The following is a 20,193-nucleotide window of genomic DNA, read 5'->3' on the forward strand; positions in this document are numbered from 1 at the left end:
GGTAAAGGTACTTACTACCAAACCTGGTGACCTAAGTTCAATCCCTGGAGGCCACACAGTAGAAGGAGAGAGCTCACCCCTTCAAATTACCCTCCGACCTCCACATGCTAAGTCTTTACTGGATAACTCCATCCCTCCTGTATGAGGTACTTGCTTACATAGTTTACCCTTTGGCCCTTGGACAGATGTTACTTATGAGCTTGTAGATGTTCTTTCTGTAGTTTGGATACTAACCCTCTCCTCATTGTATAGGTGGTAAATGACATTTTAAAGTCTTCACCTAACTTTCATCATACCAATTTAGTTATAATGTCATAAAAGTAAGCCATATTTTTAACATCTTAGGTTTTTCATGCTCTGTTTCAGAAATTCTGTCCTATCCCCATGCCTGAATTTTAATATTTAAATTGCTCCTGTCTTGATTTTTTTATTTATGTTCTTAATACACCTGGAATTTATTTTCACATCATGATCTAACTGTTTTGTGGTGTTGATATTGAAGTGTTCTAGCATCTATACTTATCTGTCTATCCCACTACATGCCAACAATATTAGATGTTGTTGTCTTTATTTTTTTATCTGAGTCGGCTTCTAAATATTTCACTTTTATTGTGTTAATTTACCCCAGGATCATTTTCACATTGCTTTAACAATTTTAGCTTTACTGGGAGACTTTGCATTGTGGTTTTTGTCTTGTGTTTTTGTTTATGCATCAGGTGTGATACTCATCACATTACACTCCATCTGTACATGTCTCTCTCTTCCTAGTAATGATTTCATCTCTTTCCTTCAATAACACTTTGTTTCAGAACTAAGACCTTGCACATTTTATGTATTCATTACTTAGCTGCCTATAGTTTTGTTGCTATTCTAAATGATAACTTTTAAATTAACTTTTTTCTTTTGCTGGGAAACAAAAATGCAATTTACTTTCCTATGTTGCCTTTGTATCCAGTAAGGCTGGCATTGAACACTCTTGTGAGTTCTAATTATTAGTGTGAACATTGTCGTAGATTTTCTCTGTTTAAAATTGGATTTCAAATGATAATAGTTGTATTGCTTTAATTATCTTTACGCATGCATCTGGTTTGGTTTTTTTTAATGTTTTGTGCAGTCTGAAACAACCGTATGATGAAACAACAGCTACGCATGTCTTGTTCTTGATTTAAAGGCAAATATTTAGTGTTTTGTTGTTAGCATGTTTGGGATTGATATTTATCGTTGGATTAAGACAAATCTTATTTATTCCTGTTTGCTAACTCTGCCTCTACTCTAATAGTTTTGTTGCTTTAACCCTTTAAAAATACTTTATTACATTTATTTCTTTATTGTGAGCCATGAGGCATATGTGTGCCACAGTGCACGTGGAGGTCAGAGGGAGGTCACTGAAAGAGTGAGTGCTCTCCTTCCTTGTGTGTGGTAGAATATTATTTTAAGGTGTGTTACTTTTGTTTATGTTGCATTTGTTTAACTCTGTGAAGCTGTGATACTGTGTCTGTGTAAAACACCTGATGGTCTAATAAAGAACTGAACAGCCAACAGCAAAGCAAGAGAAAGGGTAGGCGGGGCTAGCAGGCAGAGAGGATATATAGAAGGAGAAATCTGGGAGGAGGAGGGAGAGGAAGAGATGGAAGAGAGGAGGAGCCAGCCACCCAGCTACATGCACAGCAAGCCATGGAGTAAGAAAAAGTAGATGGAGTAATTTAAGATAAGAAAAGCTGGCTAGAAACTAAGCCAAACTAAGGCCAAGCATTCATAATTAAGAATAAGCCTCCGTGTGTGGATTTATTTGGGAGCTAGATGGCAGGCCCCCAAAAGAGCAAAAGTGTAGAATACCAACAACACCACTTGTGAGTTCCAGGAATCAAACTCTGATCATCAGTTCTGGCAGCAAGAACCTTCACCTGCTGAGCCGTCTCACTAGACCCTGCTTTTCATCTTGAATCTCTTAATGTGGCAAACTGTTTTCCTCATTTTCTAACATGTACACATCTGGGCGTTCCAGGAAGAACCCTCATTATCTATACTGATGTTATGTGTTTATTGGGTTTTTAAATTTTGTTCATTTGTGGGGTTGAGCATACACCTTTAGTCTCATACTGCCTCATAAAAATGGTTTATCTCACTTTAAGATCTTGCCAATGTGATTAAAAATCAACAATTAGACACACTTTCAACATACATCTGTTACTATGAGTGAGTGTAGAGTCTTTTCTTATTTGCAAACCCAATGTACATAAACAAAAACATCACTGGTTTTGATCAACATTTTTGTTATTACAGCAAGGCTAGGCACCTATCCATGTGTCTACAAGACATTTTTATTTTCTTTACTATGGAATCCCCTTTCCCAGCCTTCACCTATCTTTCTGTTGATTTTTTTTTTTACTTTTTTGTCCTTGTCTTTATTTTTTATTAAGAAAATTTTTCATTTATTTTACAAACCAAAGATCCCCCTCTTCCCTCCTCCCACCCCCAGCCTTCCCCCCAACCAACCCCCCCACTCTCCCCCACAAGAAGGCAAGGCCTCCCATGGGGAGGTGCATCTAGTAGAGGCAAGTGTTGATTATTAATCTTTTATTTGTGAAGAATGTCTTTATATAGTAAGCGAATAATCCGAGTTAGTGTCTATCCTCTGCAGATCCTAAATCATGCTAGTATTTTGACATTTTTTTAAGTTATCAAATATCTCCATTTGAGAGCATCAATTTTATTTTTCTTTTAAAGTAGTTTAAGTTCAATTCAGAAAATTCTTTCTCGCTCAAAGCTCATAAGAATTTTTTTCTCACCCCTTTTCTGGTATTTTTTAATCAGTTTTTAATGAACAGTTGATCCATTTAAAATTCACCCTAGGATACAAATTAAGATAGAAGCCAACCCTGATTTGTGAGAGTTAGTTCTGTAAGTACAGTCTGCGAAATTCTTAAGTAGTTCCCCCCTACCTCCTTGACTTAAGGCACTGTTTACACACTAATTTACAGCAGTCCATTCTTGCTTCCTTTGTCCTGTAGGAAGTGACAAACCTTGGTCTCCTTAACTATATGCACATAGCTGTATGTTGCCTTTGGCCACTTTTTACCATAAATCTTATAGATAAGTATGGTTTATATTTCCTTCTAAACAGTCAACTCCTTGAAGGTACAGTTTCCATAAAGGTCAATAAGACATTAATTGGTGCATAAATGCCTTGAACACAAGAAGAAATTACCAGTGGGGTGTTACCACTAGATAACAAAAGATACTCTATACCCTTCCTCTTATTAATGCCCTTGCTTCCTGTCTTGTTATGATATGGTACCTGTCTGGTTTCACCAGTATGTGAGGTTGAACATGATGGAAAACCAAGAGACCTGTACCTTAATTCCAAATAACTCCCTTTGTTTGATTACATCAATTATCACAATGTCAAAGCCACCCATCTGTGCCCCACTTATCTCCAGGTGAGATCCCAGATCTCTACTCTGATGATGAGGTGGAGAACATTATAAGCAATGTAAGGAATGAGGTCAAAAGCCAAGGTCTCATCGACAGCAGAGAGAACTGCTGGAAGTTCTTCATAGACAGAGTCCGGCGACAACTTAAGGTACATTAAAACTGACTGCTGGCATGGGCATGGCCAGAGGTGGCTACAGGAGATGATAATTGGACACCATCCCTATGAACTGTCTCAGGAGGAGGTGGTAAAGATGCAATGCTCTTCTTTGGCTGAGCAACACTTCCAGAATATCATTTTCTGCTCTGAATAGGGCCCTCTCACGCACAGAGCAGCCCTGGCATTATTTATTTCTTAGCTAGAAGGATGGGCTCGCATGGGAAGATTCTATCCCTGTTCAGCATGCTTTACAATTTTCTTGAAGAGCAACAATCTGAACCTGTGTCTACTTCTCCGTGGACTTCTCTGATACCTTCTTGGTTCTCCTTCCCCTTCTGATGTCTCAGGTGACTCTCTGTTTCTCCCCTGTGGGGAACAAGCTGAGAATTCGAAGCAGGAAGTTCCCAGCCATTGTGAACTGTACCGCTATCAACTGGTTCCATGAGTGGCCTCAGCAGGCCCTGGAGTCTGTGAGCCTCCGCTTCTTGCAGAACACCAAGAACATTGAGGTAAGAGGATAAAGGACTCCCCTTAGCATCCACCTCAACTCAGACATCCAGAGGTCAAGGTTAAAGTTGGGGGTTGGGTTGAATGATCAAGCATAACTTTCCATGAAGGTGAAGGGTTGGATAGTCATCTTCAATCTCGTTATTTCTGATTTTAGCCTGCAGTGAAGCAGTCAATTAGCAAGTTCATGGCCTTTGTACACACAAGTGTCAACAAGACATCCCAGTCTTACCTGACCAATGAGCAGCGTTACAACTACACAACCCCCAAGTCCTTTCTGGAGTTCATCAGACTCTACCAGAGTTTACTGGACAGAAATGGAAAAGAACTCCAGTCCAAGGTGGAGCGGCTGGAGAACGGGCTGCTGAAGCTGCACAGCACCTCAGGCCAGGTAAGCAGTGTCCCTCTGCTCTGCCTAGTAAGGAGCAGCCCCAAACCACGGTGCTGAAAGTAAAGGTCTGGAAACCTTCTGTGGTTATCTCAAGCCCCCACAGTATCAGAAAGAAGAACAAAAGTCAAGAGCAAGTTATCGCAGCAGAAGTGCACATCTTTAGCTTCCGGTCTTGTCTGCTCCCACTCGGGGAGGCTAGAATCCTCTGAGGGACTTCCTCTCCTTTCCTTGTTGCCATCTTTTCCTTTTCCTCCATTTTCCTTTCCTCTTCATTCACTGCCCTTCCATTATAGTCTGAGTTGCTATAACAAAATACCTGAGGTGGAATACTTTATAAAGAACAGGAAAGTATTTTTTTTAATTCACAATTCTGGAGATTCAAAAGCGTAGCACCTACATATGCAAATTGCTACTGAAGGCCATATGGTGGTGGTGGTAACCACACAGATATGTGCAGTGTATACAGAAGAGGGCATTAAGAGATTCCAGGCTTGCCTTTTATTTTTTTATTTTTTATTTTTTTACTTTTTTTTTTTTTTTTGGTTTTTTCGAGACAGGGTTTCTCTGTGTAGCTTTGCGCCTTTCCTGGAACTCACTTGGTAGTCCAGGCTGGCCTCGAACTCACAGAGATCTGCCTGGCTCTGCCTCCCGAGTGCTGGGATTAAAGGCGTGCGCCACCACCGCCCGGCCAGGCTTGCCTTTTATAACAACCCATTGTCGTGTTAAGGAATCCTGTCCCATGAGATAAGATCAGCATTAATCCATTTGTAAGGACAGAGGTCTTATGACCTGGTTGCCTTCTACACTGAGGACCACACTTCCAGCACATGAACATCTGGGGAACACACCACACCCAAACCATACATCTTTCATACTCAGAACCAAAGTGAACGAATGATGGAGAGAAGTGGTTCAGGGATGTGATCATTTTGTGTGTGTGTGTGTGTGTGTGTGTGTGTGTGTGTGTGTGTGTGTGTGTGTGTGAACCCTTAGAGCCTCATATTTCAATGTATCTTGTCTGATTTTATGCATTTCTTATACTACTTATAAGTAGCTGGTCATGATAAGAAGGCCCCTTTCATCCGATCCTTTCTGTATTTTTCTATTTACTCATTTCTTCCAACCTTCTATTCTGCCCTTAAGGACTGGAAGAACTTCAACACCTACTTTGCCTCCACCCATTCTTGTCAATACAACCTTTCCCTCAAGGGACCATTTCTAGCCTCTGTTTATCAGCAAATGAACTAGCTGCTAACTGAGGTGGTGGCATTTCAGGAATTTACACAATTAAGGTGTCATGATGCTTATCCTAATGAACATCACATGTTCCTGTAGATACATGGGCCTCTTGATGAACATCCAGTGTTACCGAAGATATCTGACCCTTTCTCTCTAAATTTTGCCTTTGGAATTATGCTTTTGAATATTTCTCTTTGGACTTCTCTCTCTCTCTTGCCTATTTTGGTTCATTGATTCAGAATACAATGTATCTAAAGGACTTAAGTTCACTCAGGGGGTGAAGGGAGCCATTGCAATCTGATAGGAAAATCCCTCTTCTACTGTGTGGTTTAATCATCTGGCCTGGCCTCTCCTCTAGGAGCAATGAATGGCTAGCTGCACCAGTTCCTGTGCCTGAATCTATTATGTTCTCACTGTGGTTTTCATCCTGCTGGCCCTTTTCTCTGAATTGTAGGAGAGGTTTTCGAGTTAATCTCAACAATAATATTTTCATAGTATGTAATGTTGCTTCTGCTTCATATGCTTGCAAGGTGAATTTTAATTATGCCATTGCATTTTAATGTCCTAACGGTCCTTCCTTATCTCATCCTTATCAGTACACTCAATTGCTTTTTACTTTATCTGGTTTTCTGCAAATGGGTTCATGGAAGAACTTCAACTGGATGGGTTTCAAACAGAAATCAGACCCTGTCTTTTCTGCTCCAGACCTTATGGTCCCATTCTCTGCTTCCCAATGGCTCCAAAGATCTCCTCTAGCCCTGCCCTCCAACTCTCAGACTTCATCTCCTACTAACCCATCCCTGCACCATCCCTCTCCAGCCAGGCTGTCTCTGTACCCTCTGCTCAAATACACTGGGGCTTGGCATCACTGTTCCCTCTACCTGGACATCTCTCTAGAATCCCCATGGACAAATGCTCTGCTCAGTGTCACCTTCCCAATAAGTTCTGCTCTGATGACTACAGTATCTATTGCCACTCCTCTCCACTCTTGTTCCCCATTATTCCAGCCTACTACTTCTCTATAGTGTGCTCCCTTACCTGGCATAGTTTTTAAGTTACTTTTTAGTTATATCATCAATTTGGTCTGTTGCCATCAGTTGGCCACAAGCTCTGTAAGGACAGGAATTGTTATCTCTTTGTACACTATATCCCAAGAACCTAAAGGACTGGACAGGATGACATAGCTGTTGCATGGATAAATTAATGAATGAATAGTGTCCAGGGCAGGGTCCCTGGCTATGTTCTGGGCCCTTGTATGCTGTTCCACTCTATGCTTTCTCCCCTCCAGCTAGTTCCTGTTTGTGAGTCTTCGCCAATGCCTGCACTTTGTCAACTGATCCTAAGTGGTTTTGCTATCCCTCCCAAAGCACTTCTAAGCTGACGGAGTTATGCATGCCCTTATCTGTGGTCCCTTCCTTGAATTACATTTCTTCCCCTGCATATATCATTATCAGTCCTTGGGAGAAAAGAGCAAGACTCATTTATCTTTCATCTCAAAGACCAGTACATGGTAGGTGTTCTATGAAATATGTGATCAAATGGACATGTGAGTATACGGTGGGTGAATAGACAAGCAGTTCCCACAGCATCTCTGGGCTTGCAGTAGGGGTGCAGGCTGACTTTGGGCAATGCTGCATGAGTGGGGAGCATTCTATAAACACTTATCAGTGGCTGCATAGATTATTCTTCTAGTAAAAGTGGCATCTCCATTCCTAACTCTGGTATAAGCACTTTATCTGTCATTATTTTAGTTGATTTTTTTGGTAGGAAATGGTTAAATTATACCATCACAATCATGGCATAAGGCTAATAATGAATTACATTGTTAACAGAATTCTACCACCTAAGTATGTCAGTTTTCCATAATCTTAATCAGTGTGAGTCTGCTAAAAGAATGTTACAGCTCTGGCTCAGACAAGATGCAGATTTGTTTATTAATACTTGTTATATGAGAAGCACTCATGATTATGGTAATAATGAAAACTGTGTGATAGGGACTGGAGAGGTGGCTCAGTAGTTGTGTGTATTGCTCTTGCAGAGGACTCAAGTTCGGTTCCTAGCACCTGCATCACTCACAACTGCCTATAACTCCAGCTCCAGGGGCTCCAACGCCCTCTCCTTGCCTCCATAGGCATTTGCACTTCACTCATGAGTGCGCATACCCAGACATGGATACACACGTGTGTGTGTGTGTGTGTGTGTGTGTGTGTGTGTGTGTGTGTGTGTGTGTATGTGTGTGTGTGTTTGTGTGATGGATTGAAAGAAAATGACTGCTGTGGGATGTTCTGTATGGCAAATGTGTTGCTCTGATTGGTTGGTAAATAAAACACTGATTGGCCATTGGCTAGGCAGGAAGTATAGGCGGGACAAGGAGGAGAATAAAGCTGGGAAGTGAAAGGCTGAGTCAGAGAGACACTGCCAGGCACCACGATGAGAAACAGCATGTGAAGATGCCGGTAAGCCATGAGCCATGTGGCAAGGTATAGATTAATGGAGATGGATTAATTTAAGCTGTAAGAACAGTTGGCAAGAAGCCTGCCACAGCCATACAGTTTGTAACCAATATAAGTCTCTGTGTTTACTTGGTCGGGTCTGAGTGGCTGTGGGACTGGCAGGTGAGAGAGTTTGTCCTGACTGTGGGCCAGGCAGGAAAACTTTAGCAACAAATGACCCTCCCCATAGAGGCACTATTAGGAGGTGTGGCCTTGTTGAAGTAGGTGTAACCTTGTTGGAGAAAATGTGTCACTGTGAAGGCAGGCTTTGAGGTCTCATATGCTCAAGTTATCCCCAGTTTGGCCCTCAGTCTCCTTCTGCTACCTGACCATCCATATAGAACTCTCAGCTCCTTCTCCAGCACCACATCTGCCTGTACACTACCATGTCCTGCAATGATGATAATGGACTAAACCTCTGAACTATAAGCCAGCCCCAATTAAATGTTTTCCTTTATAAGAGTTGCCATGGTCATGGTGTCTCTTCACAGCAATAGAAACACTAACTAAGATAGTGTGCAATTAAAACTAAATAAATCTTTTAGAAAGTTGTACAATGATCCAACATTTATCAGCTTCAGATGTGTGATTTTGTACTGAGATCTAGTCAGACATGTAGCTTTATTATTGGGCAATTGAACTTAACTTCCTTCTGATCCATCTTTTTCAGTTAAGACTCAAGTGCTCTTAATTTCAAATTTTAACATTATTTATCCCCTCTGGGTGCTAGAGCTTGGGTATTCAGGGGCTGCCACCCAAGAGCTTGTATGTTGAGAGCTCAGTCTCTGTTCTGCTTGTGTTAAGGAACATTTATGAGGTGGGACATAATATGAGGTGATTATATCATGGGGTGTCAACTGTGGGAGGATTAATAATTTCTGGGGATTTAGTTCTTGAAAGGGCGGGTTGCTTGTTTTTATTTGTTTGTTTGTTTGGTTGGTTGGTTGATTGGTTGGTTGGTTGGTTGGTTGGTTAGGAGTTTTGGTTGTGTTTCTCATATTTTGAGACAGATTCTCACTTTGTGTTTTAGCCCAGGCTGGTCTCAAAGTCATGGTGATTCCCCTGCCTCAGTATCCCAGATGATAAAAGCTGCTATATGTATTTCTCCTCTTCTGTACCCAACCAGTTCACTTTCCCCTTCTCTCCCACATTGTGATGCATTCAGGAGATCCCCACCAGAATGTTGGTGCCATGATATTTGAACCCTCTACCCACCAGAATCATAAGCCAAATCATAAACCTCCTTACTCTGTAACTTTTCCAGTTTCAAGTGTTTTCTTACAGCAATAGAGCAAATGTTAAAGCTTAGTATTGAGGCTAGAGAGATTTCTCAGCAGTTAAAGTACATACTGCTCTTCCAGATAACCTAAATTCAGTTCTTGGCACTCACACCAGGCAGCTCACAACCACCTGTAACTCTAGATCTAGGGGATTTGATGCCCTCTGCTGACCTCAGCAGGCTCCCACACACATGGTGTACACTCATACAAACACACACACACACACACACACACACACACACACACACACACACACACATAAATAAAAATCTTTCTTTAAGCCTAGCATTTGGAAGATAGTCACTTTCAGAGTTCAAACTCTACCTCATGGATATTTTCCTCAGATGGGTCTTTACCCCCCTTTTTTACCCTGGTGGTATGCAGCTCCAGGAGACAGCTAAAAAGCCTAATGGTGTGGTCTTTCAGGTCTCCATGGCTCTCTTTAGGTGGCATCTTCTTCTGGTTTTGCATCAGCTTCAACTGAAGTCTTGGTGGAAACTGTATTCTCCCTCTTGGTATGGGCAGAGAACCAAGCCTGATTAAGAAGGGGCCTGTTGGACTCAAGAAATATGCACTGAAGACTTGGTTCCCTGCATACTCTATTTAATCCACAAACAACACCTGGGAAGGGCTTTTTAAATTATTTTGCATTTTCATTATTTTATATTTTTGAAAGTATAATGTAATGTGATTTGTGTATATTAGATTCAGTTTACATTGAGGGTTGTCAAGTAGTGTCAGGAATCAAAGATACCAAAAAATGGTAGGTTTAGAGACATCCATCCTTTTGTTTACAAAGTGAAACATCTAACTCAAATTCATTCATCAAGAATTCAATAATGGGAGGGAGGGAAGAAGGGAGGGAAGGCGGAGGACAAGGGAAGGGAACAGAGGGAAAGAAAGGAAATACATGAAGTTCCTAATCACATGATGGACATATTCAGCTACTTACCACCTGTCGATACCAAGTACTCAAACTAGGACTAGGGTAGGTGTAGAGTTCAGTGCTAGAACATTTACCTAGCTAGCACAAGAGCCTGAGTTTGATGTCTACCACCATAGAAAAAGAGAAAACTTGGTGGGGGTGTCAACTGCTTGTCATGATTCATCCTTGTAATTCCAGGTGGTCATGGTGCATGCCTGTAATTCCTGGTTGTCTTGGTTCATGCCTTAATCCCAGGCTGTCATGGTGAATGTTTGTAATTCCTGGCTGTCATGGTTCATGCCTGTAATAATTCCAGATTGTCATTATTCCTATAATCTCAAACTGTCATGGTGCCTATCCCAGACGGTCATGGTACATGCCTGTAATCCCAACACTCAGGAAGTTATGGTTGAAAGATCCTGAATTTGAGACTGGCCTGGACTATACATAGAGACCCTGTCTCAAAACACCAGCAACAATAATGTTGCTAAGCCAAACTGAGGTGTGCTAGAGTTATCATGTACACCCAGGAACTTGAAGACGTAATTCGCTAAAAGGGATGTAAGATATCTTAGCAGTTTTCTATAATTATGTGTTAAAATAACATGTTGCCTATGTTGGTTAAATACAGTGTAGTGTTGTAATTTTTTAAATTACATGATACAGTTATCATGGCTCTTTTGATAACTAACCAACCAAAATTTAAGTTGGTTTAAGAAAAAACAAAACAAAATTTAAAATACGACTTGATTCATGCAATTGAAATATCATGTAGAGTTTAATTTGGCTCAGGCTGGCACTAGCTTCTCACACTAGACCCTTATACATTGTGGCTTCCTCCCCTCCTTGGCTGTTTTCTCTGTCACTTATGCTCAAACAGGTGACCTCTTGTCCCATAGCAACCTCAGGCTTATATAATGTCTGCCTGGCAACCAACCCCAATGCCTTTTCCCAGGATGTTCAGCCACATCCCCAGGTGAAGAACCATTGGCTCTGAGGAGCCACTCTGCCCAGAGTCAGTCTGTGATCTTGATCCTCATTGGTCAACTCAGGGTCAAATGGCAACTGGAATGGCGTCATCCTAATTATAAGGACTTGGTGAGGGGTGTTCTCCAATGCAAACACACAACTCTGCTCCCTAAATAGAGATCAGATGTTTGTGTTAGAAAACTAAACACGCTGGTACAAAGGGGACACATCTGTGTCTGAGAGGGAAGATACTTGAAAGTCTGTGGTAGTTTGAATGAGATGGTCCCATATTCTCAGGAATTTGAGTATTTAGTCCCCAGTGGTGACTATTTGGGCAGGCTTAGAAGGTGTGGCTTTGCTGAAGGAAGTATATCACTGAGGGTGCAGGCTTTAAGGTTTCAAAGCATCCCCTATCCTCAGTTTGCTCTCTCTGCTTCTTGTTTGTGGTTCAAGATGTAAGCCCTCAGCTCTGTTTCTAGCTCCAGTCACTATGGCTGCCTGCTGCCATGCTTCCCTCCCATGATGGCAATGAACCCTATCCCTCTGGAACCATGAGCCCCAAATAACAGTCCCTTCCTTCTATTAAGTTGCCTTGGTCATGGAGTTCTATTGCAGCAACAGAAAAGTGACTAATACAAAGTCCAAATTCTCACAAGAAGAGTTGGCTGATTGTAGAGAATGAATGAGGTAGAAAGATTCCCTGGACTTCCACCCCTTGGTTACCCTAAGTGCCCTTCTCCAGGAGGTGATTGGGTCACAGCCCTCCCCAAGTACCTTAAGCTACAGGAAGCCAGTGTTACCCACTCCAACCATGAAAGATGCACACACTTTTGTCCAGGAAATATGCCTCTTCTCACCTCCTGTAATTCTCAGCATCATCGGGTTCTGGGGCTCTGGAGAGGAGGCCAAGAGAAGTTAAGCCTCTCTCTTTGGCACTATGTGCTTGGTCCTTAAACACCCAAGGTCTGCCACAGCCCTGATGCCTTCACCCTCTCATAGGGTGTTTCCCTGAGAATGGAGTCCCAGAATGGTAGGAAGAGTCTTTTCTAGGTTCCTAAGATCTTTTTCATATTCCTGCTTTGGTGGCATTAAGTAAGGAGCCATGCAAAGTGTGGCTTGGATGCTTTCACAAGAGAACAAGAAAGCTCTAAACCAGTCTCCTCTAGCTTGTTTTTTCTGTTGAAGAATCCTAAAATGAACCTGAGCTCCCTGTTGTCGGTAGTTAGTAAGGAGTGGCCTCCTCCTGACTGGCAGGAGCCTGCTGTCACTCCATATCACAGCTTAAGAGCTATTAAACTCCTATTCATCCTGAAGAGGATTATTTACCTTGGGCTTGAGGTCACAGCCATATCTGCAATCAGCAAAACAAAACAACCACAAAGAAAAAAGAAGAAGAAAAAGAAAAAAAAAACCTTCAATTTTCTCAAATCTCTCAAGATTTAAAAAGAAACAAAAAGTTACTGGTGTGTTTGCTGACTGGGTGATTATGCAGCTCAATCATTTTGATTTACAATTGCATCTTTGTCCTTGTAGAAGTAACTCTGCAGCTGAACAACGGGAGATGGAAGCAGATTAACCTTCCAACTCGTGAATATAAGACACGTTCCAAGGAGCAGCCTCTATTTGAGGTTAAAACAGGCTCCGGCTTCCATGAATACACAAAATTAAAGAACATTCTTTTTTTGCCCCCTTTCCTTTTCTTTCTTTTGATCTGCCATGAAAGGGGAATTATCAGAGGCGTCTAAGCCTCAGTTTTATTTTTCGACTTATGCATTTTTGCATCATAAAGCACTCGAATCTGTTTGACGTGTTCCAGGAGCTCTGGAGTAATCTGTGGTTGTTGCATGCAATAGACCGCAAGAAAATGAGAGGCAAGAGGTCAGCCTGCAATGTAAGGTTTATGAGCCATACTGCAAACACAAACGGTTTCTTAGCGTTTCAGAATAAATAGGTCTGTCTTCCCTTTGCACTTGAAAAGGCCAGTATGCTAGATCAGCCAGTCTCAAAACGCAGGCTAGCATCGGAATCCACAGAGGCCGCCAGGCCTTACCTCCAGAGTTTGTGTCTCAGTAGGGGCTGGAGTAGGACCTGGGTCTTTGCATAGTCAACTTGTTCCTGGGTGATGCTGATGATGGTAATGATGGTGGTGGTGATGCTGATGCTGGTCCAGTGAGCACAGTCTCAAACCATCACTCTGCTGATCTGAAGAGACACAGAGAGTGGATTGCCCTCTCTAATCCACTCACGGGGCTTCATGATGCCTCCATATGACATTTGACAGCAGAGGCTGTGTGGGAAATCCAGCTGGCTAGGGTCATTGGTGCTCTGGCTGTCTAATCTTTGTAAGGTCATCCATTTGTGGTTTAAGAGTTGTGGAAATTCGTAAAGACTAAACAAGTGGAGGTTATCCAAAGCCTCCAAATCAGATCCTGTTAACAGCAAGGGAGTCTGGCATCACAGCTGTGCTTGTCTTTAGCCAAGACCCAAAGGGAGGGGACGGGAGCTTTGTAGTACAGAAAGAGAAGGCCCTGGCTGGAGGGTATTCACCTGGGGAAGCAGAGGCAGGCTTCCCTAGAAAGCAGCCTTCAATGGGATGGGTTAGGGCTTTCTTTGGACCTACATTGGGAGTGACAAAAAATAATGTTAATTGTCTATTATTAATCAGGTTCTGGCCATTGAGGACAACTGCTATACTGCTGTAGGAGTTAGTATTTATCTTTCTGGATTGTGGCTACAAGATGTCAATCAGATTGCCTACAGCTCTAACTGGCTGGCTTCTTGCGGTAGTCATTAGGCAGTGTCACGTAGACTCCCTTTAAATTTGTTCTGGGCGTGGAGGGAGAGTGCATAGTTTGTTACCTCTCTCTCTTCTCATTTCTCTTGAAAGTAAGGGGTCGGCCCCCCAGACAGTTGCTGGAGGTCATGGGTCAAGCTTGACCTTGTTTGTATACAGGGCCCGGACACTGTCCGTTCACACACTCGGACTCTCAGGCTGCAGAGTGGACATTCCCTTTTGTGAATCTTCAGCACATCTGGCAACACATCATTTTAATGACATAACTACTGATCCTTGCTAAGGAGCTAGCACAGGGAAGTAGGATGTTAGGCACATAAAGGATTTTATTAATAACAGTAAATTTTTAGATTTACATGGGAAAGAATTGAGTTTCCTCATGGCCTCTTCCCATGCATCATTACACTTCTCTCCTTTTCCCTCCCCCACGGCCATTGTACCAGTTACTCTCTGTCACCTTCACACGCATTGGAGACACCTGGGAAGAGGGAAACTCAACTGAGGAATTGTAGACATGTCTGTGCGGCGTTTTCTTCATTGCTAATTGACGGGGGGCCCAGCCCACTGTGGGTGGGGCCAACCCTAGGCCGGTGGTCCTGAGTTGTATAAGAAAAGTAGCTGAACATGAGCCATGAAGAGCAAGTCGGTGGGCAATGTCCTTTGTGGTCTCTGTCTCAGTTCCTGACTTGAGCTCCTGCCCTGGCTTCCTCCTAAGAACAGTAACCCTTAAGAAGAACCCTTTCCTCCTCCAGTTGCTTTTAGTCAATATTTTATCCCAGAAACAGAGAAATAAACTAGGATACCATCCCTCCCTCCCCACCCCTAGCTACTTTACTTCCTTCTCCTAGTTTCTGCTCCTGTACTTACTTCATTATCCTTCATTTCCACCTCCCTTAAGACCTCTTCCTCCCCTCTCAGAAGCCCCTTTATAGTTTTATGACCTATAACACACACACACACACACACACACACACACACACACACACACACACAGAGAGAGAGAGAGAGAGAGAGAGAGAGAGAGAGACAGAGAGACAGAGAGACAGAGAGACAGAGAGAGAGAGAGAGAGAGATTTTAAATCTCAGATCTGCATATAAGATAAAAACATGTGGTATTTGTTCTTTTGACCCTGGCTTATTTTGCTTAAAGGAATCATTTCCAGTTTTCATCAAATTTTCTGCAAATGTCATGATTCTTCTTTTCTTTACGGCTGAGTAAAATTCCGGTGTGTCTATATACACTACATTTACCAGTTGATGGACACCTAGGCTGGTTTCAGTTCCTGGGAATTGTGAATAGTACAAGCAGCAAACATGGATGTAGGCCCATGGAGTTTTAAAGGACAGAAGCACTCATTCAGTGAGAAGCAGCCCACATCATTTGGGTGTCAAGGAGAAGGTTCTAGGCATGTGGATTTCAGGAAAGTCCACCACATGTAAGGGTATCCTGCATGCTTTTTCTTTCTTCTTTTTTTCCTCCAGTTCAGGGAGTTGATTCTTTTTGAGAATGCAGCCTTCCACCTCTGTGTATGAGTGGGCTCTCAGTTCTATTCTGCAGCATTAGGTCCATGGAGCTGTGAGCACCATGTCTCTGGTCTGCTCCTGATGGGCCCTGTGTTCTGTGATGCAGGTGGATGATCTGAAAGCCAAGCTTGCCACCCAGGAGGTGGAGCTGAGGCAGAAGAACGAAGATGCAGACAAGCTAATTCAGGTGGTGGGTGTGGAGACCACCAAGGTGAGCAGAGAGAAAGCCATCGCAGATGAGGAGGAGCAGAAGGTGGCCCTGATCATGCTGGAGGTGCAGCAGAAGCAGAGAGACTGTGAAGAGGACCTGGCTAAAGCTGAGCCTGCCCTTATGGCAGCCCAGGCAGCCCTCAACACGCTCAACAAGGTAGGACACTCAGGCAGCCTTGCCTACCTTTCTCACCTAACACCTGGCTCTCATAAAGTGATGCAGGGCACATCTGGGAGGGCTGAGGGTGGGCCTCATAGCAGCCACCGCTGCTGCTTATTCAGTAAGCAAATAAATATCAGTTTAAAGGGACTGCACGGTAGAGCCCAGGAATTATTAATGAAATCCTAAAATTGTGAATCTTAGAAACAACCCAAAAGAACATGAAAGGATAATTAGTCCAGCCTCCCCACTTTACAGATGAGGAAATCAAGACCTAGGGAGGAGCTTTACATGCCAAAGGTCACAAATTTTGAGAGCCGGGACTCTGAATTTGTATTTTCAGAACTCAATCCCAGAGGTTTGTCTGTTACATAAGCCAGGGTCATTTTCCCCACCAGTCACCACAGGCCACACAGATTGGTAGGTACTTAACTTACACATTTACGCTCTGGGTCTTAAAGCAGGTGCTGGTTCCAAACTATATTAGAAAATAAAATAAAATAGGTCTGGAGAGATGGCTCAGAGGTTAAGAGCACTGGCTCTTCTTCCAGAGGACCTGAGTTCAACTCCCAAGCAACCACATGGTGGCTCACAAACATCTGTAATAAGATCTGGTGCCCTCTTCTGGAATGCAGGGATACATGCAGGCAGAACACTGTATACAAAATAAATCTTTAAAATAAAATAAACCACAAAACCAAAATTAATACACATGCGACTAAGTGGCAACAGCATAATTGTGCATCAACTAAATTTAAGTCATATTTGGTGCAGAAAGTGTGACTTTGAGATGTATTCATCAAAGTCTCTCTAAATTACTCTGTGGGTGAGGCAAGCACATGGCTGTCTGGTTCTCCTTTCTCGTTTTTCACAATGAACTTTCCCATTTGATAACCACGGTTGAGAAGCAAAGGAAGAAGGAAAGAGACGGGTGAGGAGACACATTTGCTATGAGATGACGCCAGAGAGGGGCTGGGAGCTGACTTTTCCATTCAGAGGCCCACAGCGGTTCCTGGGAGATGCTGCTCCAGTGCTGGGATCTCTCCCTCATGCACTGCTTCCTCCTGATCTTCCTGGGGCTCTGGCAATTTATTTCACGCTATGAATGAGCATCTTGCAGCAGATCGAAGAAAACACTTGGCAGCTCTGCCCTGCAAGTGGTTTGCTCACTTCTCAGCTACTGCAGATACCTGTGTCTGTGTGTGAACTCCAAATAAGTTAGATTTTTTTCATGTTTTTTTACTTAATTTTTTTCATACAATGTGTTTTGATCATACTCTTGCTCCTCTCTGATCTCCCCACATCCCTAACCACTCAGCTTTGTGTCCTTTTTCTCTTTCTCTCAACATAAACAAAAACCCAATAAGAAAAAAAAGTACACACACAAAGAAAACATGGAGTCCCTTTTCTGTTAGCCAACTACTCGTGGGCATGGCACCTGCCCTGGGATATGGTTCATATACCCAGTGTCACTCAGTTGTAGAAAACTCTTTTTTCCTTTCCCAGTATGTATCAATTCAATTGGAAATAGCTTCTTGGTCAGGAGTGGGTCACTGTGTCCACTTCCCTTCTCAGTGCAGGGATTTTGTGTGTTTGAACCTGTACAAGCCTTTTTCGCACAGACACAGTCTCTGTGAGATCAGATGTATCAGATGTGCATCGATCCTCTTGTGTCAGGCTCCTCCCTAATTACATCACCCGTGCCAACCTTCAGACTTGCAATTAGATGGCACTCAGCACCACCCCATGCCCCCACACCTCATTTTAGTCCACCTAACCCTACCCAGATTTCAAAATAAAACCTCTCTCTTTCTCTCTCCCCCTCTTCCCCCTCCCTCTCTACTTCTTTCCCTTTCTCCCCTGACTTCTAGATTACACACAAAAAGGAATATCTGTATATCCCTTGTTCACTGATAATTTCTTTTCTTTTCTTTTTTTTTTTTTTTTTTTTTTTTTGGTTTTTGGAGACAGGGTTTCTCTGTGTACCTTTTCACCTTTCCTGGAACTCACTCTATAGCCCAGGCTGGCCTCGAACTCACAGAGATCCGCCTGCCTCTGCCTCCCAAGTGCTGGGATTAAAGGCGTGCGCCACCACCAAGAAAATTAACATCTTTCTTTGTTGTGGAATATTATTTTAAGGCGTGTTACTTTTGTTTATGCTGTATCTGTTTAACTCTGTGAAGCTGTGTTACTGTGCCTGTGTAAAACACCTGATCAAAAGCTAATAATAAAAAGCTGAACAGCCGGTATCGAGGCAGGAGAGAGAAATAAGCGGGGCTGGCAGGCAGAGAGAAGAAATACAAGGAGAAATCTGGGAGGAGAGATCAAGGAAGAAGTAGCCAGAGAAGGAGGAGGACATCAGGGACCAGCCACCCAGCTACACAGCCAGCCCCAGAGTAAGAGACCAAGAAAGGTATACAAGAATAGAAAAGGGAAAATCCCAGAGGCACAAGGTAGATGGGATAATTAAAGTTAAGTAAAGCTGGCTAGAAACAAGCCAAGCTAAGGCTGGGCAGTCATATTTAAATATAAGCCTCCTTGTATGATTTATTTGGAAGCTGGGTGGTGCCCTCCCCCCAAAAAAGAGCCAAAACAACCAACTACATTTCATAAGATCTTTCAACACAGGGATTGCATTTCCTAAAATGGTCTGGAGCAAATATAGTATATTTACTGTGCTACTTTCGCAGTCATCTATCTTTACTGAGACTCTGCCTCCTCATTGGCCAAGAGGAAGCAGTGATATAAAGTCCCCCCCCCCATTGTTATAATGACTAGACGAGATAATGTATGAAAACTAGGTAATCAATAACAGTCACTAAGAAAAACTTCGTTGCTGTCAATATTGTCATACTCCGCATTTAGATTTTCATAAAACCAGAATGAAGCAAACACACATAAACTCTCTGGTTAGTTGTTTAGTTGATAGATGGGTAGATAGAAAAAAATAGAGTGTAAGTCAATAACCCAAGAAGTGATAGACTCAAATGGATCCCTCTGCCACAGAGGAGGTGAAATGTGTGTTTAGTCACTGCCTTCTGCAGACAGCATGATAGGTCGTTCCCCTTTCCTAGCTGTCTGGAATGGCACAGTTTCTTCTTCCATTTCATTTTCCTACAACATGGGGGAAGGTGGAGATTAGTAGGCTCTTTATTATACATAAATAGATATGTCAATCTATTAGAAAGTTTAATCCATGCTATTTTTACAATATACCCAGGATCCAAATGCTTGAATAATCTCTCCTCCATCTGCTTGGTGAAAGCACGTTCATCTTCTGGTAGTGTGTACCTCTTTGCCTCAGTGTAGCCTCATAGTGATCTGAGATCTTCTCTCCACTTTATTACACACTGACAAATTATAAGGGTGTGTGTGCTTATGGGGGTTATGTATATGTCTATGTGGAATGATTAAGCTAATTATCATATTACTTGCCTCAATATTTAACAATTTTGTGTTGATAAGATTTGAAATCTATTCTATTCATACTACAAAAATGCATAACCCTTAACTATTAACTATATATTTACCACAGTGGGATAGATCTCCAAATGCTGATGCTTTGACATTAAGCCCTCCATACTATCCTAATCCATCTGGTTTCTGGCAGCCACTGCTACATTCTCTACTTATGTGAGCTTAACTGTTTTAGATTCTACACATAAATAATGTCATGTGATGTTTGCCTTTGTTTGGTTTATTTCATGTAGCATAATATTTTCCAATTACATCTGCCTTCTCTCAAATAAAAGATTTTCATTTTACCTGATTCATCTCCTGGTGGGCCTTGAGTTTTTTCTTACTATAGCCAATGTGCATGGCACAGTAGTGAACATGAAGCTGCGGGCATTTCTTTGGTGTACTGATTTTAGAGCATTCAGGTAAATACCCACAAATGAATTGTTGGATGATTCAGTGATTGTTGGGGTTTTTCTGAGACATCTCTGTGTTGTTTTCTATAATGTCTGTGTTATTCTACATTCCTGTCAGGAGTATACAAGTGTTCCCCTTTCTCTACGCCCTCACCAGAGGACTCATCATCAAATCCTCTAAGAGGCTGGGGTAAAGTGCATTCTACCTTGTGTTTCCCTAATGAATGGTGAGACTCAT

The 20,193-nt window shown here is 42.4% G+C and overlaps 1 protein-coding gene across 1 annotated transcript in view; it reads left to right on the top strand.

Moving 5' to 3' along the window:
• Dnah9 (dynein axonemal heavy chain 9) overlaps positions 1 to 20,193 on the top strand; it is a 354,060-nt gene that overhangs the window by 207,749 nt on the left and 126,118 nt on the right. Inside the window, 4 exon segments of the mRNA XM_052756894.1 lie at positions 3,441 to 3,583; positions 3,940 to 4,101; positions 4,257 to 4,490; positions 15,820 to 16,080. Coding sequence (XP_052612854.1) covers positions 3,441 to 3,583; positions 3,940 to 4,101; positions 4,257 to 4,490; positions 15,820 to 16,080 — 800 coding nt within the window.

This window comes from Peromyscus californicus, unplaced genomic scaffold, assembly GCF_007827085.1.
Source record: "Peromyscus californicus insignis strain IS unplaced genomic scaffold, ASM782708v3 Scaffold_3__1_contigs__length_106647218, whole genome shotgun sequence".
Lineage (NCBI taxonomy): Eukaryota > Metazoa > Chordata > Mammalia > Rodentia > Cricetidae > Peromyscus > Peromyscus californicus.